The sequence below is a fragment of the Pan paniscus genome, chromosome 16, assembly GCF_029289425.2.
Source record: "Pan paniscus chromosome 16, NHGRI_mPanPan1-v2.0_pri, whole genome shotgun sequence".
NCBI lineage: Eukaryota > Metazoa > Chordata > Mammalia > Primates > Hominidae > Pan > Pan paniscus.
In genome coordinates, this window is record NC_073265.2 from 65,949,142 (window position 1) to 65,973,192 (window position 24,051).

Consider the following 24,051-nt stretch of genomic DNA (forward strand, 5'->3'; position numbering starts at 1 on the left):
TATCCATTCATGCAATCTGAATATAATAATAGGAAAATGTCTGAAACAGTGTCTACCTAATGTTAATGGTGGCTATTTCTGAGGGTGGGATTGAGTTTCCTTTGCTATGTTGCTTAAATTCTTCAAAATAAAAATGAATCACTTTTAAAATAAAAATATGGCCACTATTTTAAATACAATATAATATTAAAGAAATCTAGAGTAATGGATTTATACTTAGGCTTGAAGACCATAAAAAGTCCCTGAAGGTTTTTGGACTGAGAGGCATTACAATACCCTCCAGAAAGATTAATCTGGAGGGAGGAGGAACAAAAGGGAAGAATATCAACTGTAAATATTTAGGAGGGAGATAAAAATAAACTGGTGGCAGCTGCAATGGAAAATGTAGCTGCCTACAGAGTTAGAGAACTGCAGGTGTATGTATACATAGGACTCCAAAGAAGATGTCAGAAAAAATTAGCCTATCTTTCTGGCTGATACACAAAAAGTCGTCAAGAAGAGATTAAAAAGAAAAGTGAAATGAAGTAAATGAATACAAGTTTTCCAAATCTAGGTTAATGGGTGACTAGTTATTATTATCATTATCTGAAATATGGAATTCAGTAAAGCAGTTGGTTTGGGATAAAGGAGATGGTGAGCTGATGAGTTCCACTCAATACAAGCACCAAACAATAGGCAATTGAGTCTAGAGCTCAGTTGAAGGTAGGGCTAAAGATTCAGATTTAGAAATCACTGCAGAGAAGACACTGAAGCAATGGTAGTGACTGTGATACTAAAGAAGAAGAGTAAGTGAAGTGAAACTTCATTTTTCAGTTACGTTTAACTAACAAAATAAAGAAAGGAAGACAGTAAAGGATTGGTTAGAGAGTAGAGAGAAAATTAAGATAGTGCAGAAGTTTTCTAGAAAAAGATGCCTGATGGTGTTCATATGAAGTGATTCAGAAAAGTCTTTTAAACTCAGTGAAAACAGAGAAATATTCTCAAAGGCAAATATAGTTGCAGAAAGGGGAAAATCATATAAGGAATTAAGGAAGACATGGGTGATCAGGTATTAGAAACAAGCTCAGGCCACTATTTCTCAGAAATTTGGGGATTTACAAAAGTACAAAATAGGTAATCTATAAAACGGGTGTACAAAAGTAGGTAATCTAGAGGAAGAAAGCAAAGGACCAGGCACAAGAATTTAACTGATAAAAAAAACAATTCCAAGAGCAGCAAAGGGGACAAAAATAGGACCCACAGCACAAGGAATAAGAAACAGGTGTCTTTTCCTAAAAAAAAAAAAAAAAAAAAAAAAAAAAAAGAATAAAAATAAACAGCAATTATTGCTAGACATGCTGCAACTGAAAATGAGTCAATGAGACCATTAAGAAACTGAAAATGAAAGTCAATATTAGACTATTAAATAATGGACTATGATCTAACATAAAATCAGGTTTTGAATAACTCAGGCTGCAATATTAATCACCATCAACAGAATACTAGCTAATTTATTTTCAATCACCTATCTACCTAAGAAAGAACTAAAGGATTTGAAATGGCCATTAATTTATCCCAAGGACTCATAAAAAGCATACATGGAAAAAAAAATCTTGAGTATGTAACAGGACTAAAATGGTACATGGTCTCAAGGAAAGTACACTTATAGTAAAATTTAAATTAAAAAAATTACTGGATTATTAGTACTTTTTGATTAGTAACAGAACAACAGAAATACATGAGACTTCAGAAAAAAATAAGTAGAATATTTCTTCTATAATTCTAATATTTTACTAAGTGCTTTTGTTATACCAAAGATGACATTAACTGCTTCACAACATGCATAATCTAACTTAATACTTACAGTAATTGACATGTAGGTAAAATTATTCCAATTTTAAAGATGAACAAATAGGCTCAGAGAGGTAAAATAATACCTAAGGATATTCAGCTACTAAGTGGTGGAGTCAGAACCTAAGTCCAAGTTTATCTAACTCAAGAGACTTCGGTCGTCACTATGATAATAAAAATACTTTTGAATAAGGAAAAAAATACCGTGTCTATTTTCTTTGTAGAAATGGAATATATGTCCAGACAGGATTTCACAGTTTATTGAACTGAAAACGGTGACAACTGAGAGCACCAACAGGTGAGCAAGTGGTAGCAAGGTTTTAAAACAGTATTTACATTAGCAAGAATTTTAGTACAGACTCTTAATTCACTTATCATGAATTATTCTGCCAAAAGGGTACTGAAACTGATAAGCAGTTCTGGCAAGGTTTCAGGATATAAAAATCAATGTACAAAAATCAGTAGCATTTCTATCCACCCATAATGCCCAGGAAAACAGTCAAATCAAGAACACAATACCATACAAAATAGCCAAAGAAAATGGAATACCTAGGAAAATACAGCTAACCAAAGAGGTGAAAGAACTGAACAAGGAGAATGACAGAACACTGCTGAAAAAAATCAGAGATGACACAAACAGAAAAACATCCCATGTGCATGTATTAGAAGAATCAGTATCATTAAAATCGCCATAAGCAATTTACAGATTTGATGCTATCCTATCAAACCACCAGTGGCATTCTTCACAAAATTAGAAAAAAAAACTATTCTAAAATTCGTATGGAACCAAAAAAGTGCCCCAATAGCCAAAGCAATAGTAAGCAAAAGGAACAAAGCTTGAGGCATCACATTACCGGACTTCCAACTATGCCACAAGGCTACAGTAAACAAAACAGCATGGTACTGGTACAAAACAGACACACAGACCAATGGAACAGAACAGAAAATTCACAAATAAAGCTGCACATCTACAACCATCTGATCTTCAACAACGTCAACAAAAACAAGCAATGGGAAAAGGACTCCTTCTTCAATAAATGGCACTAGGATAACTGGTTAACTATATGCAGAACAACAAAACTAGACCCTTACTTTTAACTACATACAAAAATTGACTTAAGATGGATTAAAGATTTAAATGTAAGGCCTCAAACTATAAAAATCCTAGAAGAAAACCTAGGAAATACCCTTCTTGACATCTGCTTGACAAGTCAATTTTGGCTATATCTCCAAAAGTAATTGGAACAAAAACAAAAGTTGACAAGTAGGGCCTAATTAAGCTAAAAATCTTCTGCACAGCCAAAGAAACTATCAACAGAGTAAAAAGACAACCTACAGAATGGGAGACAATATTTGCAAACAATGCATCTAACAAAGTCTAATATCCAGGATATATAAGGAACTTAAATCAACAAGCAAAAAAACAAATAACCCCATTTTTAAAAATGAGCAAAAGACATGAATTGACATTTCTCAAAAGACATACAAGTGTCCAACTAACATGAAAAAATTCTTAGCATCATTAAGCATCAGAGAAATACAAATCAAAATCACAATGAGATACCATCTCACACCAGTCAGAATGGCTATTATTAAAAAGTTAAAAAAACAAGAGATGCTGGCAAGGCTACAGAGAAAAGGGAACGCTTATACACTGTTGGTGGGAATATAAATTAGTTCAGCCACTGTGGAACGCAGTGTGGCAATTTCTGAAAGAACTTAAAACACAGCTACCATTTGACCCAGCAATTCCATTACTGGGGATATACCCATTGGAAAACAAATTATTATACCAAAAAGACATGTGCAGTCATATGTTCATTGCCATGCTATTCACAATAGCAAAGACATGGAATCAACCCAGGAGTCCATCAACAGTGCCTATCGATACACTGGATTTTAAAAAATGTGGTACATATACAACATGGAATACTACGCAACCAAAAGAAGAATGAAATTGTATCCTTTGCAGCAACATAGATGGAACTGAAGGCCATAATCCTAAGTGAATTAATGCAGGAACAGTAAACCAAATTTTCTCATTTGTAAGTGGGAGCTAAACAATAAGCACATATGGACATAAACATGGGAACAATAGATACTGCAGACTACTCGAAGTAGAGAGGGAAGGGAGAGAAGGTTAAAAACTACCTAGTGACCTGTAATCCCAGCACTTTGGGAGTCCGAGGTGGGTGGATCACCTGAGGTTAGGAGTTCAAGACCAGCCTGGCCAAAATGGTGAAACCTCGTCTCTACTAAAAAAAAAAAAAAAAAAAAAATTAGCCAGGCGTGGTGGCGTGTGCTTGTAATCTCAGCTACTCGGGAGGCTGAGGCGGGAGAATGGCTTGATCCCGGGAAGCAGCTGTGTCAGTGAGCTGAGATTGCACCACTGCATTCCAGCCTGGGTGACAGAGTGAGACTCCATCTCAAAAAACAAAACAAAACAAAACAAAGCAAAACAAATTTGCCTATGGAGTACTATGCTCATTACTAGGGTACAATATATCCATGTAACAAACCTGCACATGTACCCCGTGTATCCAAAATAAAAGTTGGAATTTTAAGAAAAAGAATTAAAAGAACTATAAATGGTAGCTGATCTCCTCATGTAAAGATACCCAGGAGTTGACCATCCATCTCTATGGAAATTATTTAAACTGTGATAAATAATTAGCTTAATTTGCTTATAAAAGTCACTTTGGCTTAATAAAATCATATTGAAAGTAAGTATATCAAGCAATTAGACAAGTCAAAATGTATGTAAGTCATATGACAAAATATCACAAAATGAGAATACTAAAGTAATAAGTACAGTGATAAAATCAAAGCCTTTGGAACCAGAAAGATCTGGATTTAATTCTGCCTTTCTGATCATCAATAATCTACCTTCAGACTGTCCCTCGAAAACAAAAAGATAAAAATACTAATAATACATAGATCAGAAATTCCACTTCCAGCCATAAGTAACAGGATGAGATTTACCCTTGCACTTTAAACAACAAAATTGGACAAATATACAAAATATCTAAATTCAATTAATGTAATACACCAGATCAATAGAACAGGGACAAAAAATATAGTGTAACAGCAATAGATGGAGAAGAAGCATTTGACAAAATCCAATATCCCTTCATAATAAAAACACTCAACAAACGATGAATAAAACTGAACTTCCTTGACCTGATAAAGGACATATAGTTGTCCCTCAGTATCCATGGGGGATTGATTCCAGGATCCACCATGGATACCAAAATCCATAGATGCTTAAGTCCCTTACAGTTGATCCTCTGCATTCACGGATTCAATCACCTATTGATTAAGCTGCAGGTGGTTGAATCTGCACATGCAGAACCCACAGATACCAAGGCTCAACTGTATATGAAAACTCTACACTTAACATCATACTTGATGAAAGATTAAATACATCTAGGAAGATAAGGAATAACAAATGGATGTCTACTCTCACTACTTCTATTCAACAATATACTATAGGTTCTAGCCAGAGCAATTAAACAAGAAAAAGAAATCAAAGACATCCAACTGGAAAGCAAAAGCAAAACAAACTATATTTGCAGATTATGTGATCTTGTTTATGAAAAATCCAAAAGAATTCACTAAAAAGCTATTAAAACTAATGAAGGAGTTCAAACAAGATTACAAGACATAAGATCAATATATAAAAATTGATTGTATGTCTACACATTAGCAATGAATAATCAAAAATGGAATTAAGATAACAATATCATTTATAATTGCATCCAAAAGAACACTTACGAATAAATTTAAACAAAGCAGTGAAATACTTGTATGTTAAAAACAAAACAATGCTGAAAGAAATTAAAGAAGACAAATAAACAGAAGGAAATTCCACGTTCATAAATTAGAAGACTAATATTGTTAAGATGGTAATACTACTCAAAAGGATATAAAGATATGTAATCCCTAACAAAACGCCAACAGGCTTTTTTGCAGATATGAAAAACCAAACCTCAATTCACATGGAATGGCAAGGTACACTACATTGGTACATCATGTTTGGTGGGGACAGGGATAACAAAGTTGGAGGACTCACTGTTCCCATTTCAAAGCTTACTAAAAAGCTACAGTAATCAAAATAGTGTGGTATTGGCATAAGGACAGACATACAGACTGCAATGGTTTGGCTGTCTGTCCCTTCAAACCACATGTTGAAATGTGATCTGGCCAGGCATGGTGGCTCACACCTGTAATCCCAGCACTTTGGGAGACCAAGGTGGGCAGATCACAAGGTCAAGAGATCAAGACCATCCTGGCCAAAATGGTGAAACTCCATCTCTACTAAAAATACAAACATTAGCTGGGTGTGGTGGCGTGCACCAACAGTCCCAGCTACTCAGGAGGCTGAGGCAGGAGAATCGCCTGGACCCAGGAGGCAGAGGTTGCAGTGAGCCAAGACTGCACCACTGCACTCCAGCCTGGGGACAGAGCGAGACTCCGTCTCAAAAATATATATATATATGTAATCAATATGTGAAACACTAATTGCCAATGTTGGAGGTAGAGGCCTAATGGGAAGTGTTTGGGTCATGGGAACAGATCCCTCATGAATAGATTAATGCCCTCAGGGGAGAGGGGTGAGTTCTGCTATATTAGTTCCTGCAAAAGTTCCCTCAAGAGCTGGTTGTTTCCAAGAGTGTGGTACCTCCCTCCTCTCTTACTGCCTCCTCTTTCACGATGTGATCTGCACATGCTGGCTCTCCTTCACCTTCTGCCATCAGTGAAGTCAGCCTGAGGCCCTCACCAGAAGTAGATGATGGTGCCATGCTTCTAGTACAGCCTACAGAATAGTGAGCTAAATAAACCTCTTTTCTTTATAAATTACCCAGCCTCAAGTATTCCTTTATAGCAACACAAATGGGCTGAAACAGACCAATGAGAGGGTTTGTCTCTTCAACAAACGGTGCTGGGAAATATGGATATTCTTTTTTTTTTTTTCCTTTTTTTTTTTTGAGACGGAGTTTCGCTCTTGTTGCCCAGGCTGGAGTACAATGGCGTGATCTTGGCTCACAGCAACCTCCGCCTCCCGGGTTCAAGCCATTCTCCTGCCTCAGCCTCCGGAGTAGCTGGGATTACAGGCATGTGCCACCATGCCGCGCTAATTTTGTATTTTTAGTAGAGACGGGGTTTCTCCATGTTGGTCAGGCTGGTCTCGAACTCTGGACCTCAGGTGATCTGCCCGCCTCGGCCTCCCAAAGTGCTGGGATTACAGGCATGAGCCACCGCGCCTGGCCGAAATATGGATATTCTTGTGCAAAAGAATTAAGTTGAACGCCTACCACAGATCATACACAAAAATTAACTCAAAATGTCTTTACAATTTAAATATAAAAATCTAAAATCACAAAATCTTAGAAGAAAACAAAGAGGTAAATCTTCATGATCTTGGATTTGATAATTATTTCTTAGCACCAAAAACTAAGCAACAAAAAAAGAGAAATACATTGGAATTTGACAACATTAAAAACTTTTATGAAAAGAACATTATCAAGAAAGTGAAAAGGCAACTTGCAAAATTAAAGAAAATATTTGCAAATCACAAGTTTCATAAGGATCTAGTATCCAGAACATACAAGGAACTCGTATAACTAAACAACAAAAAGACAAACTGCCCAGGTAAAATGTGAGCAAAGGATTTTGAACAGAGATTTTTTCCAAGAAGATATACAAATGGCCAAAAAGTACATGAAAAGATGCTCTACAGTATTAGTCTTTGGGGAAATAGATAAATTTCTTGAGTGACACAAATTATATAATAGAAACAGATAATAGGAATAGCTCTATGTCAATTAAAGAAATAAAACTTTTAGGCAAAAATCTTCCCACAAAGAAAACCCCAGACCCAGATAGCTTCCTTGGTAGATTTTACAAGAAAAAAAAATTAAACAATAAATTGTACCAATTCTACACAAACAACTCTAGAAAAATTGAAGATGATAGAACCCTTCCTAAATCACTTTACAAAGCCAGCATATCCTGTTACCAAAACCAAAGACATTACAAGAAAAGAAACTACAGAACACCCTCGGTCATGAACACTGATGCAAAAATTCCTAAAATTTTAGCAAATCAAATTCACCAATATACAAAAATGATAATATACTATGAGTACATGAGGTTTATCCCAGAAATGCACGGTTGGTTTAATATTTGAAAATCAATCAGTGAAATTCATCATTAAAAAAAAAATTTAATGGTATCTTAATTGACAAAACACCATGTGAACAATTTTAAAGTCCAATCATGGTAAAGATTTTCAGTAAACTAAGACTAGAAAGAAATTTCCTCAATTTGATAACAAACATCTATGAAATGTCTATAGCTAATATCGTACTTAATGGTGAAGAGTAAATGCTTTTCCCCTGAGACTGGGAACAAGGAAAGATGTCAGCTCTCTTCACAACTACTCAACACTGCAGTAGTCCCAGCTATTGCAATAAAAGGAGATAAAAAATAAAAAACATACAGACTGGAAAGAAAGAAATAACAATAGACCTAATAAGTGAGTTTATTAGCAAGGTTGTAAAACACAAGGTACATATACAGAAATCAACTGCATTGCTATGTATTAGCAATCAACAGAAAAAAATTAAAACAAAATATCATTGAATATACCATCAAACATATGAACTACAGATAAATTTCACAAAATAGATGCAAAGGCAAGAATCTAAATAAATTGAGATATATGTCATGTTCATGGAAAGAAATGCTCAGTATCATTAAGGTGTCAATTCTCCTCTAAATTAATCCATAAATTCAATGCAAACCCAATTTAAACCCAGATAGGCTTTAAAAAATATTTTTGTAGAAATTCAAAAGCTGATCCTGTAACTTATATGGAATACAAAGGATCTAAAATAGCCAAAATAGCTCAGAAAAAAAACAACAAAGCTTATGGACTTGTACTTCCTGATTTCAATTTATTATAAAGGTACAATAATCAAGATAGAGTGGTACTGGTATAAAAACAGGCACAAGAGATAAAGTAAACATAATCAAGTTAGAAAGAAAACTCACATATTCATGGCCAATTCATTTTCAACAATGTTATTAAAGCAATTCAATGTAAAAAGAACAGTCTTAAACAACTGGTGCTGGAACAGTACATATCCATATGAAAAAAAAAAATCTCAACCCTAACTCATAATACAGACAAGTACAAAACCTACAAAGACTAAATCAAAAAAATTTAGAAAATATGAATAGACTTACAACTAGTAAGGACATTGATCAGTAATTTAGAAATCTCCTAAGAAAATCCCTGGACCTGATGGCTTTATGGGTGAATTCTATCAAACACTTAAAGAACTGACACCAATCCTTCTCAAACTCCAAACAATTGAAGAGGAGGGAATACATCCTAACTCATTCTATGGGGCCAGCATTACCCTGATACCAAAACCAGACAGAAACTACAAGGAAAAAACTATAGACCAATATCCTTTATCAATATTAATGCAAAAACTCTCAACAAAATACTAGCGAAGCATATTAAAAGGATTATACACCATGACCAAGTGGGATTTATTCCTGGAAGGGTACAACATATGAAAACTGGCCAATGTAACATTACACATTAACAGAACTAAAGAGGAAAAAAACGCACAGTCTCAACGGATGCAGAAGAAAACATTTGACAATTCAACATCTTTCATGATAAAAAACAACAAACTAGGAACAGAACAAACTCAAAAGCTATGTATGAAAAAACCTCAACAAATATCATATTCAATGGTAAAAGACTGAAAGCTTTTACTCTGATACCAGGATCAAGATAAAGATACCTGCTTTCACCACTTTTATTTAAGGTAGCACCAGAAGTTCAAGCCAGAAAAATTAGGAAAGTAAAAGAAATAGTGCCCAAATTTAGAAAGTAGTAAGATTATCTTTGTTCACAGATGATATGAACTTATATGTAGAAAACACTTACAGATTCCACCAAAAAAAATTGTTAGAAGTAGTAAAAATTCAGTAAAGAAGCAGGATACAAAGTCAACACACAAAAATCAATTGCATTTCTATACACTAACAAGGAACAATCTGAAAAGGAGATCATGAAAACAACTCCATTAACAATAGCACCAAAAATAATAAAATACTTAGTAATTAACCATGGAGGCAAAAGACACATACAATAAAAACTATAAAACATTATTGAAAAATTAAAGACAACACAAATAAATAAAAAATTATCCCATGATCATAAACCAGAACACTTAATATTGTTAAGATATCAACAATACACAAAGTGATGTACAGATTCAATGCAATCTTTACCAAAATTCCAATGATGACTTTGCAGAAACAGAAAAGTCCACCCTAAAATTCATATGGAATCTCAAGGGACCCCAAATAACCAAAACAATTTTGAAAAAGAACAACAAAATTGGATGACTCCCACTTCCTAATTTCAAAACTTACAACAAAACTACAATCATGAAAACAGTATAGTACTAGCACTAAAACAGACATATAGACCTATGGAATAGAACACGGGGCTAAGAAATAGACCCTCACAGATATAGTCAAATAATTTTTGACAAGGGTGCCAAGATAATTTAATGGACAAAGAAAAGCCTTTTCAGCAAATGGTAATGGGAAAACTCGACAGCCACATGGCAAAAGAATCAAGCTAAACCTTTACCTAACACCACATACTGAAATTAACTCGAAATGGATCAATTACCTAAATGTAAGATCTAAAGCTATAAAACTCTTAGAAGAAGACACAGGATCAAAGTGTCACGACACTAGATTTTGCAATGATTTATTGGATATGACACCAAAGTCACAGGCAACAAAAGAAAAAAACAGACAAATTGGACTTTGTGAAAATTAAAACATTTTGCATGTCAAAAGATGCTACTGTCAAAGTAAAAATGCAACCCACAGAATGGGAGAAAACGTTTGCAAATCATATCTTTGATTTAAAACAAATTGATATCAAGAATATATACAGAAGTCTTAAAACTCCACAATAAAAAAAAAAACTCAATTCAAGAATGTGCAAAGGATTTGAACAGACATTTCTCCAAGAGGATATACAAATGGCCAATAAGCACATGAAAAGATGCTCAACATCACTAATCATTAGAGAAATGCAAATCAAAACTACGAGATACCAAATAACACACATTAGAATGACTACTATTACAAAAACAAAATGATGGGAGTTAGAGAGGATATGGAATAACTGGAACCCTTGTGCACTACTGATGGGAATATAAAAATGGTGAACTACATGTAGAAAACAGCACGGTGATTCCTCAAAAAATTAAAAATAGAATTACCATATGATCCAGCCTTTCCAATTCTGGGTATATACCCAAAAGAATTCAAAGCAGGAACTGGAGAGTTATTTGTACACCCATATTTACAACAGCACTGTTCACAATAGCTAAAATGTAGTAATAACTCAAATGTCCATTGAGGTATGAATGGATAAGCAAAATGTGGTATATACATACAATGGAAAATTACTCAGCCTGAAAAGGGAAGGAAATTCTAACATATGCTATAACATTGAAGACCTTATGCTAAATGAAATAAGCCAGTCACAAAAGGATAAAATTACACCATATCATTCCATTTACAAGAGGTACTTACAGTAGTCAAAATCATAGATCTAGAAAGTAGAATGATGATTGCCAGGGGCTGGGGGTGAGAATGAGGAGTTACTGTTTAATGAGTATAGAGTTTCAGTTTTACAAGATGAAAAAGAGTAATGAAGATACATGGTGGTGATGACTGCATAACATGAATGCATTAAAACCACTGAATTGTATACTTAACAATGATTCAGATGATAAATTTTACATTATGTTTTTCCCACAAAAAAAAATAGGAAAAAAATTAGACTCTATACATGTATTTAAAAAAAATGACTCAAACTAAAATGTGTAACTGTGTCAAGTGCTGGTCAGAATATGGCACAACTAGAACTCTCATTCACTGCTGGTAGGAATGTAAAATATTTAACTAGTATGGAAAACCATGTGTAAAACTTAAACATGAACCTATTGTAAGATGCTATACACCAATCCACTCCTAGGTTTTTATAAAATAAAAATGAAAGTACACATCTGCACAAAGATGTATACATGAATTCCCACAGCAGCTATATTTGTAATAGAAAAAAACTGGAAAGAAAACACATGTCCATCAACAAGTGACTGGGTTAACAAATTATGGTATTTCCATACATAAAGAAATGGAATGACCCAGCAGTGAAAAGAAAGGAGCTATTCACACACACAACAGGATGGATGAAGTTCAAAGTAACTGTTATGAGGGAAAGCCAGAGAAAAGAATAGATACTGTATGATTCCATGCACATAAGTTCTAGAAAAAGCAAACATCTATACTGATAGAAAGCAGATCAGTAATTAGATAATAGAGTTGAATGAAGGAATGAATTACAAAGAGGAATTGTGTATTATGTTCATTGTACTGATAGTTTCAAGGATATATACATGTCAAAACTCATCAAATGGAATACTTTACATATGTGCTGCTTATTCTCTATCAATTATACCTTTATAGGGTTGTAAAAATAATAATAGATGGCTCATAGAATTATCAAAGGGATAAAATATTGCACCTAGTAAGTTTTAAATGAGTGTGTAAAATGCTGTTATTCTACAACAGAATAAACATTGGATAAACATTATCTTCTATTACTATTATATAACAATTCAAAAAAGTACTTGGGTAATTAAGTCAACATTTAAAGCTCTTATGATATACCTTAGCTTCTTCTTCTTGTGCTTTTTTCACAATTGCTTGTAACTGCACTTCTCGCTTAAACTCAGCATGAAGTAATTTTTCTTCCATCATCCTGCGTCGTTGATCTAGCAATTCTTCCTTCCACTTCCGGACATCCTTCTCCTATGTATAGTGAATTATCACATCCTTAATTTCAATATATACAATCATTTAAAAGAAGTACAAACAAGTAAATGGCTTATGAAATATAAACTCTAAGCGTGGAAAAATGTGCAGCAACATGACTAACAATTAAGGACACAGACTATGAAGCCAGACTACCTGAATTCATAATCTACATTGGCCACTTACTAGCTGCATAATCTAGACAACTTTTTTAGCCTAGGTCTCAGTTTCCTTACCTATAAACAGGAAATAAAAATAACATTACCTAACTCACAGGATTATTTGAAGGTTCATAAAACTCTCAGAACAGTGGCTTAGACATGCCTCTACAGAAATATTTGCTATTATTCTTGTACTGTTACCATGAGTATGTTTAAAATGAATATAGTGTATAATTCTTGTCCTTATAAATGTTAACATCTCTATGATGTAACCCACATTCCAGAAAAATAAGTAATTTTATCCTAGAAACTGAAAAATGACATCTAACAAATCACATTATTTGCATAAGAAACATTCTCTGAAGGAACAGAGAGGGTTTCACCTACAAAAAAAGATAGATGTAGTAATTGCTATTTGATGTTATTTTAAGAAATTAACCCTTAAAATTTTAATTCCTTAAAACAATCTCAAACAGAAGAAGCAAAAGCTTGTTCTGTGCTCCAGGAAATAAGATTCAGCACCAATGAAAATAAATTATAGAAAATCAGAAGATGGGTCAATATGAGTGGAAAAAACCTAACATTTTAATTGTTTTTTCTCTCAATAATTGTGTTGAACCATCCAAAAAAGTATGATACAAAAATAGCACTATACTAAGAGCCAGATGACATGTCCTTAAAGCCTTAGCTCTGCAAATTATTGGTTGTGTAACACTAGAAACAACACTTAGCCTCTCCTAGATTGTTTTTACTTCTATAAAATGAGGTTCAGTACCTGCCCTGTGTACATCATAGAGTTATTATGGTGATCTGATGATATTACTCATGTGAAACAGTGTTGAAAACAATAAGCCATCATACAAATGGAAGATGAAAGTTGCCATTAAAATTAATTGAAGGGATACCTACGTTGATGAGAAAATAACCAGAAAACATCTAAAGTCTTGTATACTTTCACTAATCTATGATTTTCTTGCATGAATACTTGGAGATCATATTTAGATAAAAGAAAATATACTATAATTTTGCTGGCATTAAAAAACACAGTAAGAGAAGAACTGTGATTGTGTTAGAGCACTTCTCTTAAGCTAAAATTAAAATAATACATTGACTCTTGCAGAACCCCACAAGAGACTGCTTTTCATATCAAATCTATTCATCTAATGACAAATTCTTGAGATTCAAGTAAAAAGAAAAATCAAAGAATTTTCTTACAGTCCTAGTCAACTTTACTACTGTATTCAACAGAATCTTGTGCTACCTAACGCATTTTTATGAACATTCAGATTATGTGGTCCAACTATTTCTCCCAAATTTAAATCACGCACTAAAAGTAATCCAAATAATATGCTTAACCCATGCATATTTATATTCCTTTCTAATACCAGAAGGTAACGAAAGAGTTCACCTGTAATTACAATATAGTGGCCATATATCTTTCAACATGCTGTGTTAGGTACTTGTAGTATGGAGCCTCTGAGATGGTGCCCACTAATCTAAGCCACCTGGTTTTAAGATCCTTATGTAATCTCCTCCCATATTGTATCAGGACTGTGACCAAAAGAATACAGCAAAAGCGATGCTATAAAACTCAGCACAACTTCATTTTATCAACTCTCTTGGGTACTTTTTCCTTTCTCTCCCCCACTCTTTCTCTGATTTTCTATGGAGAAATCACTGGCCATGTCATGAAGACACTTGGGCTGTAGAAAGGTATACTTGGCAAGAAACTGAGGTTTCTGGCCCACAGCCAAAGGGGAACGAAGGCCAGCAAATAACTGCACAAATGAGTATGGAAGTGGATCCTCCAGACCCAGATGACTATGACCTGACTGATAGCTTGACTAAAAATTCATCAGGCCAGGAGCAGTGGCTCACGCCTGTAATCCCAGTATTTGGGAGGCAGATAACTTCAGGTCGAGACCAGCCTGGCCAACATGGTGAAACCTCGTCTCTACCAAAAATATAAAAAATTAGCCAGGTGTGGTGGTGCACGCCTATAATCCCAGATACTCAAGAGGCTGAGGCAGGAGAATCGCTTGAACTCGGGAGGTGGAGGCTGCAGTGAGCCGAGATTGTGCCACGGCACTCCAGCCTGGGCGACAGAGCCAGACTCCGTCTAAAAAAAAAAAAAAAAAAAAAAAAAAAAAAAATCATCAAAGACCCAGGGCAAGAATGATGGCCAGGTATGATGGCTCATGCCTGGAATTCCAGTGCTTTAGAAGGCCGAGGTTAAAGGATTGCTTGATGCCAGGAATTTGAGACCAGTCTGGGCAACATGGCAAGACCCTGTCTCTACAAAAAAATTAAAAATTTAACCAGGCAAGATGGCACGTGCCTGTAATCTTGGTAACCCAGCAGGTTGAGGCAGGAGGATGGCTTGAGCCCAGAAGTTCTAGGCTGCAGTGAGCTATGCTGCATCACTGCACTCCATCCTGGGAGACAGAGCAAGTCCCTGACTTTAAAAAAAAAACAATAGAAGAATCATTATGCAATTCCTGGTTGCCTTTTTCACAGAAAAATGTGAGCTGATAAATGTTTGCTGTTTTAAGCTACGTTTTTCTGTCATTTATAATACAGCATAGATAACACAGTACTCAGTTATAAGAGTGACTGTATATTAAACAACATCCAACCTAGCACTATGTTACTGTTTTACATGCTTGCCTCATTTAAGCATCACAACAGGTTAATAATTATAATTGTCATTTTTCAGAAAAAGAAACTGAAATACAATAATGTTAAGTAACTTGCTCAGGGAATCATAGCTTATTATATGATAAAATCAAGATTTAAACTTGGTTGGCTATCTCCAGAGCCCATGTTATTTCCACTTACCGCAATGATCAATAGTTATTCTGCTCTAAATACACAGACTCTCTTCTGTAAATATAATTAGTGCTCCACTTACCCAAACTTGATCATCTTTCCCTGATGTTGAAAATAATGGTTTTCCTCTTCTAATCAGTTTATATCCCATTACATTCATAGATTTTCTAATGAAGGAGTATCTTTGAATTCCAGGAATAAACCCAATGTTTCCTATGTTTTCAGGTATTTTGTTTTTTGTTAACTACAGTCATGATATTGTACATTACCTCACCAGAAATTATTAATCTTGCATAAGTCAAACTTTTGTACCCTTTGACCAATATCACTCCATCTCCCCTCTCTGCTTCTATGAATGTGACTTTTTCCCATATTCCACATAGAAGTGAGATCATGCAGCATTTCTCTCTCTCATTTCACTTAGCTTAATATCCTCTAGCTCCATCCACGTTGTCACAAATGTCAAAATTTCATTCTTCTTAAGGCTAGATAATATTCTGTTTTATACACACACACACACACACACACACACTCAAATATATACCATATTTTTCTCATTCGTCAGCAGACATTTAGGTTGTTTCCATATCTTGGCTATTACGAATAATGTTACAGTGAACATGGGTGCACAGGTATCTCTTTTTGATCCAGATTTCAATTCCTTTGGATATATACCCAGAAGAAGAACTGCTGATCGTATGACAGGCTCTATTTTAATTTCTTGAGGAAATTCCATATTGCTTACTATAATGGTTATACTAATTTACATTCCTACCAACAGCATACAAGGGTTCCATTTTCTCCACATCCTCCCCAATACTTGCCTCTTGTCATTTTGATAATAGCCATCCTAACAAGTGTCAGGTGATATTTCACTCAAGTTCGATTTCCATTTCCCCTGATCATTATAGATGCTGAGCACCTTTCCATGTAGCTGTTAGCCTTTTGGATTTCTCCTTTTGAGAAGTGTCTCTTTAAGTCCTTTGCCCATTTTTGAGTCAGGCTGTTTTCTTGCCATTGAGTTGTGTGAGTACTTCAAATATTTTAGATATTAATGCCTTATCTATTTTTTACAAATATTTTCCCATTCCATAGCTGTCTTTTCATTTTGATAATTTTTTCATTTGCTCTATAGGTTTTTAATTTGATATAATTCCACGTGTCTAATTTTGCTTTTGTTGACTGTGTTTTTCTGTCATATTCAAAAAATTATCACCAAGATCAATAAGGTTTTTCTGCAAGTTTTTTTCTAAAAGTTATACGGTTTCAGATTTTATGTTTAAGCCTTTAATCCATTTTGAGTTGATTTTTATGCATGGTGTAAGATAAGCGTCCAATTTCAATCTTTTTCACGTGGATACCCAGTATTCCCAATACCCTTTGTTGAAAAGATTATGCTTTCCCCATTGTATGTTCTCAGCATCCTTGTCAAAGTCCAGTTGCCCATAATTGCATAGGTTTATTTCTGGGTTTTCTATTAAGTTCCATTGGTCTGTGTGTATGTTTGTATGCTAGTGCCAAATTGTTTTGATTACTATACTTTTATAATAAAATTTAAAGTTAGAAAGTGTTATGACTATAGCCTTTGTTCTTCTTGCTCAAGATGACTTTCAATCTTTGGGGTCTTTTGGAGCTCCATATGAATTTTAGGACTGTTTCTCTATTTCTCTAAAAACAAATGGTTGGGATTTTGATAGAGATTGCACTGAAATTGTAGATCACTTAAGGCTGTATGGACATTATAAAAATATTAATTCTTCTAATCCATGAACAGGGATATCTTTCTATTTACTTGCTGCTTTAAATTTTCTTTCATAAATTTATAATTTTCACTATACAAGTGATTCACCGCCCTGCTTAAGTTAATTCCTAAGTATTTTATTCTTTTTGTTGCTAATATAAAGAAAACTGTATCCTTAATTTCTCTCTCATATAGTTCATGGTTAGTGTATGAAAACCCCACTGATTCTTAAGCATGTTGATTTTGTATCTCTAAACGTTACTGAATTCATATATTATTTCTCAAAGTTTATTGTGGAATCTTTAAGGTTTTCTATATTTATGATGTTATCTACAAATAGATAATTTTACTTATTTCCCTTCCCATATAATGCATTCATTTCTTCTTCTTGCTTTTCCCAGTATTTCTAGTACTATGTTGGAGAGAAATGGTAAAAGTGGGCATACTTGCCTTTTACCAAATCATAGAGAAAAAGCTTTCAGTTTTTCCCAATTATGATGTTAACTGTGGGTTGTTCATATATGGGCGGTCTTAGTCTGTTTTGTGCTGCTATAACAGAATATCAGAAACTAGGTAATTTATTAAAAAAAGAACTTTATCGTATAATAGTTCTGGAGACTGGAAGTCCAATATCAAGGTGGTGGCATCTGATAAGGTTCTTCTTACTAAATCAACCCTGGAGGAAAGGAACAGGGCAAGAGAGGGCAAAGGGTGGCATGGGCACTATGGGGAGCTGAATCCAACCTTTTATAAGGCACCCACTCCTGCAATAAGAACCCACTTCCACAATAATGGTATCAATCCATTCATAAGAGCAGAGGCAATATAACCTAATCTCCTCCTAAAGAACCCACCTCTTAATATTGTTACAATAGCAATTAAACTTCAGTATGTGTTTTGGAAGGAATAAACATTAAAACAACAGCATTGGCCTATATTGTGTGGAGTAAAGTTCCTTCTATACCTAGTATGTTGAGGGTTTTTTCATGAAAGGATATTGAACTTTGTCAAGTGTTTATCCTGCATCTATTGAAATATTAGTGTGTTTTTTGTCTTTCATTGTATTCATGTAGTATATTGCATTTATAGATTTTAGTATATTTCACCATACTTACATTCCAGAGATAAATACCACTCAATCATGGTATGATTGTAGATGTATTCTTGAATTTGGTTTGCCAGTATTTTAAAGAGGATTTCTGCATCTATGTTCATCTGGAATACTGGTCTGTAGTTTTCCCCTTTCTTGTGTTTCTATCTAGATTTGGAATCAGAGTGATGCTGGCCTCATAATACAAGTTGTAAGAGATAGGAAAAACTAAATTGTTTTTCCTACTCTCACATACAACACAATAACAATTCTGTTCACCAAGATTTTTATGGGGTTTTTCTCACACTGACCACTTCTCTGACGCCAGCTAGCTGTCATATAACTCAATCCAATTCTGACATTATCTACCTGGTCCCGCAGATTAAGGGCTCAGTCCCACAAGACTGCCCCCACAACTTCAGATGCTAATCACAAGTCCCAAGTTCTGACCCATACTTCTGACAAACCAGCTATAAAATTGGGGTTCTCACAACTGTCTCCTCAAGTTTGATTAATTTGCTAGAGTGGCCCACAGAACTAAAGGAAACACTTTACTTACTATTGCCAATTTATTACAAAGGAACTTTTAAAGGATGCAGATAAACAGCCAGATGGAAAAGATGCCTAAGGCAAAGTGTGAAGAAGGGACACGAAACTTACATGCCCTCTCCAGGTGTGCCACCTTCACATGTTTAACAACCCAGAAGCTCCCCAAAGTCTGTTCTTGGGATTTTTCATGGAAGCTTCATTACAGAGGCATGATCTATTAAATCACTGGCTTTGGCAATCAACCAAACCTGGAGGTTGAAGTTCTGGTAGCCAGCACCAATTCTGAGGCTATTCAGGACACTACCAAGAGTACCCTTATTACAACAAAAGATGCTCCTATCACTCAGCAAAGCCCAAGGCATTTAGGAACTCTGTTTCAGCTGCTCTTATCACTCAAGAAATTACAAAGATGATAGAAGTTATCTGTTGGGAACCAGGGTCAAAGATCACATATTGGAAAAACAATATTATCCTAGTGCTTCCATCTACCAGAGTTTTAGGAGCTCTATGTCAGGAACCAGGGGCAGAGACCAATATAATATTTCTTATTTCACAAAAGTGTTCCCTCTTCTTTTATTTTTCAGAAAATTTCAAGAAAGGTTGGTACTACTTCTCCTTTATATGTTTCATAGAATTGATCAGTGAAGCCATCTGGCCCTAGGCTTTTTTTGTTGGTTTTTGATTACTGATTCAATCTCTGTATTTGTTATTGGTCTGTTTAGGCTCTTTATTTCTTCTTGATTCAGTCATGTTGGGTTGTATATTTCTAGGAATTTATCCACTTCTTCTAAGGTTATCCAATTTGGTGCCATAGAATTATTGATAATAGTTCTTTATGATCCTTTTTGTTTCTCTGTTATCCATTGTAATGACTCTACTTTCGTTTCTAATTTATTTGAGTCTTTTTTTCTTAGACTAGCTAAGAGTTTGATTTTTTTCTTTCCAACAAACCACCGTTTTGTTGATTTTTTCCCATCACTTTTCTCTTTTGCATTTCAATTATTTCTGCTCTAATCGTTATTTCTTTCCATACAGTAACTTTGGGGTTAGTTTTGTTTCTTCTTTTTCTAGTTCTGTGAGTTAGAAAACTAGTGTAGGCATTTATTACTATAAACTTCCCTCAGAGTCTTGTTTTGCTACATCTCACAAATTTTAGTGAGTTATATTTGTTTTCATTTGCTTCAAGGCATTATTTAAATTCCCCTTTATTTCCTTTTACCAAATAGTTGTTCAACTGTATGCTTAGTTTTCACATTTTTGCTAATTTTCCTATTTTCTGTTATTGATTTCTAGATTCATTCCACTGCGGTCTAAAAGATATTGGTATGATTTCCATCTTCTTAAATTTCTAAAGACTTGTGTTGTGACCTAACACATGATCTATTCTGAAGAACGTTTCATGCGCACTTGAGAAGAATGAGTATTCTGCTGATTTGGGGGTAGAAAATCCTGTACATATTTCTTAGGCACATTTAGTGTATACTGTTGTAATTCAGCTGTTTCATTATTGATTTTCTACCTGGATGTTCTATCCATTATTGAGAGTGGACCACTGAAGTCTCCTACTGTTATTGTATTGCTGCCAATTTCTCCCTTCAGATTTGTATTTGTTTTATATATTTATGTGTTAGGTTGCTGGGTGCAAATATATTTAAATTGTTGTATCCTCCTGTTAAACTGAATCTTTTATCATTATTTAATGGCCTTCTTCCTCTCTAGGGACACTTCTTGTCCTAAAGTCTGTTTTGTCTAAGTTTAGCCACTTCTGCTCTCTTTTGGTTACAATTTACATGGAATAAGATATTCCTTCGTGTTCAGCCAAGTCTGTTCAAGGCAGCATATGGTTGGGTATGTCTTTTTTTAATTCACTGAGCCACTCTATGCCCTTTGATTGGGGAGTTTAATCCATTTACACTTGAAGTAATATTAACAGTAAGTACAGATTTATTACTGCCATTTTGCTACTTATTTTCTCTTTGTTCTGCAGGCTTTTGTTCCTTACTCTATTGCTATCTTCATTTCTTATTTGATTGTGGGCTTTTTTTTTTTTTCTAATGGTTTGGTTTGATTTCTCTTTAGCATTTGTGTATTTACAATAGGTTTGCCCTTGTGGTTACAACTGTCTACTTTAATTTGATGTCTACTTTAATTTAATTTGAATTTAATTTAAATTCAATGGCCTACAAAACTCTGCACTTTTACCTACCATTACACTATGTGTTTTTGAAGTCAGAGTTTACTATTTTTCATACAGTGAATCCATTATCAATTTTTTGTCATTATACTTACTCTTAATACCTTTTTGTCTTTTAAGTCCCCTCCCACACCCTACCTTAGTAACAGGATGCTGCTCTATTTCCCAGGCTGCAGTGCAATGGTGCAATCCTAGCTCACTGCAGCCTCAAACTCCCAGGTTCAAGCGATCCTTCTGCATCAGCCTCCCAGGTAGCTGGGACTACAGGTGCCTACCACCATAACTGATAATTTTTTTGTTGTTCCTTATTTTTGTAGAGATGAAGTCTTGCTATGTCGTCCAGGCTGGTGTGAGACACCTGGCCTCATGTGATCCTCCCACCTCAGCCTCCTAAAGTACTGGGATTACAAGTGTGAGTCACCACACACAGCCTTCTTTAAAGTTTTATATTGGGGTTACCAGTTATTTCTGTACCACCCTTACAGTATTATGTTATTCTATATTTGACTGTACATTTACTCCTGAGCTTTACATACTTTCCTTCATACGCTTTTACATTGGTGTTTATCATTTTTTCTATTCCATTTAAAGAACTCCATTAGCATTTCTTCTCAGGCAAGCCTAGTGATGACAAACTCCCTCAATTTTCGTGTGTCTGGGAAAGACTTTATCTCCTTTCCATTTTTAAGGATAGCTTTCCAGGGTATAGTAATCATGGCTGGCAGGGTTTTGTTTTTTTCTTTCAGTACTTTGAATGTAACATCCCATTATCTCCTAGCCTGGAAGATTCATGTTGAGAAATTCACTGATCATTTCTGGGGCGGGGGGTGGTGGGGGGGCAGGTTTCCCTTGTATGAGATGAGTTGCCTTTCTCTTGCAGCTTTCAAAATTCTGTCTCTTGAGTTTTGACAATTTAACTATAATAAGTCTTGATGTAGACTTCTTTAACTGTTGTGGGGTTCTATGAGCTTGAGTCTGGATATCTGTTTTGTTCTCCATATTTAGGAAGTTTTGGGTTATTTCTTTAAAAAAAAAAAAAAGGCTTTCTGCCTGCTTCTCTTCAATCCCTATAATGCATATATTCATTCAATGACAGTGTCCCATAAATCCCAGAGGCTTCCTTCATTTTTTTCATTCTTTTCTCTCCTCTTACTGGGTAATTCCAAATGACCTGTTTTCAAGTTCTCTTGATTCTTTCTTCTGCTTCACTGAGTCTGTTGCTGAAGCTCTCTACTGCATTTTCTAGTTTCTTCAGTGTATTCTTCACCTCTAGAATTTGTTTGGTTCTTTCTCACGGCTTCACTTTCTTGATGTTCTCATTTTGTTTTTATGTTGTTTTCCTGATTTTGTTACATTATTTATCTGTGTTCTCTCACAGTTCACTGACCTTCAAGAGTTATTTTGAATATTTTGTCAGGGACTTCATGGATCGTCATTTGTTTGGGTTGCTTGCTGGATATTTATTGTGTTCTCTTGGTGGTATCAAGTTTTCCTGATTTTTCATGTTCTTTGTATCCTTGCATTGCTGTCTATGCACTTAAAGAAGCAGTCACCTTCTCCAGTCTTTATGGACTGGCTTCAGAAAGGATAGTCAATTGCTCAGATGGGAGCAATGACTTGTGGGGAATACAGGAGCATATTGTTGCACTAAGCCTACTGGCACGCAGAGTGCCAAAGTGCGGGGAAGTACAACATCTCTTGGTTTATATGTATGCATTGGCGTGGCAGCTCAGGGAGCTAGAGTTGGCAATATCAGTAACAGGGCAGTCCTCAGCTCCAAAAGCTACAGGGTGTAGGCAGTGGCTGCCAGCAGCACCTCTGTGTTAAGAAGTGAGCATCCCTGGTAGGTGGGAGCCAAGGCAGGTGGTGGCAGAGGCCAGGTGGAGTTTGGTTGCAGGCATACATGTGGCAATGGGGGCCATGGCCAGCTGTGGCCATGTGTGTGCATGGCTATTTGGCCCACTGCATATGGACATGGATTGACAACAACTGTGGGACAGGGCAGTAGCTTGCATTCCTCTAGCTGAAGGAGTTGGCTGCAGATACATAAACAGAAGTAAAAACCAGAGCCAAGAGCAAGGACCAGGGCTGGCCATGGGCAAACACACTACAAACTGATAGTCTTAGGCTCCAAATTGTCCTACCAGGTCATTCTACACTTTAGACAAACCTCCCCAAGGAAACCCTCCAATGAAAACGGCAAAAGTAGAGCTTTAATAATCCACGCAAACCCTGCAAAATATCAATTTACTAGATAATTTGAAAATGACGATTTTTTAATAGTTAACCTTCTTAGATTCAACAGATTAAAATGCTTTTATTTCCTAGCAAATCTAATTATTTTTATGGTTATTTTAGCTTCTCTCAGACCAGAAGTAGAGTTGAAAATAAGCCCAGCAACTTCAGACTATCATAATTTCCTAAAAAATAAAAACTCACCCTTTCTAACAATTTCTGAAGCTTCAATGTTTTCTCTTCGCGTAACTTTTCCCTTAGCTGCTGTGCTTTCATTTGTTTTTCTTCATGTTTCTTCTTAGATTCTGCAATTGTTCTATTAATACAAACAAATGGACAAGAGACATGAAATGTTTACATGATAAGGCCAGAAACAGTGTTCTTTAGACTTCATAGTTCTTAAAGTATACAAAACTAATTTTGGCCCAACATTTCGGGAAAGCTTTGTTACTTTTCAATGGATCTGAAACTGTCCTGAAGTAATGTGTCCAAA

At 35.2% G+C, this 24,051-nt stretch overlaps 1 protein-coding gene across 11 annotated transcripts in view; it reads right to left on the reverse strand.

Annotated features, from left to right (window-relative positions):
* SCAPER (S-phase cyclin A associated protein in the ER) overlaps positions 1–24,051 on the reverse strand; it is a 568,863-nt gene that overhangs the window by 400,091 nt on the left and 144,721 nt on the right. For all 11 annotated transcript variants that reach the window (XM_034939208.4, XM_034939207.4, XM_063596813.1 and 8 more), the window contains 2 exons: positions 23,763–23,874; positions 12,616–12,756 (listed from right to left, as the gene is read on the reverse strand). In XM_034939208.4, coding sequence (XP_034795099.1) covers positions 12,616–12,756; positions 23,763–23,874 — 253 coding nt within the window. The remainder of the gene's footprint in view (positions 1–12,615; positions 12,757–23,762; positions 23,875–24,051) is intronic.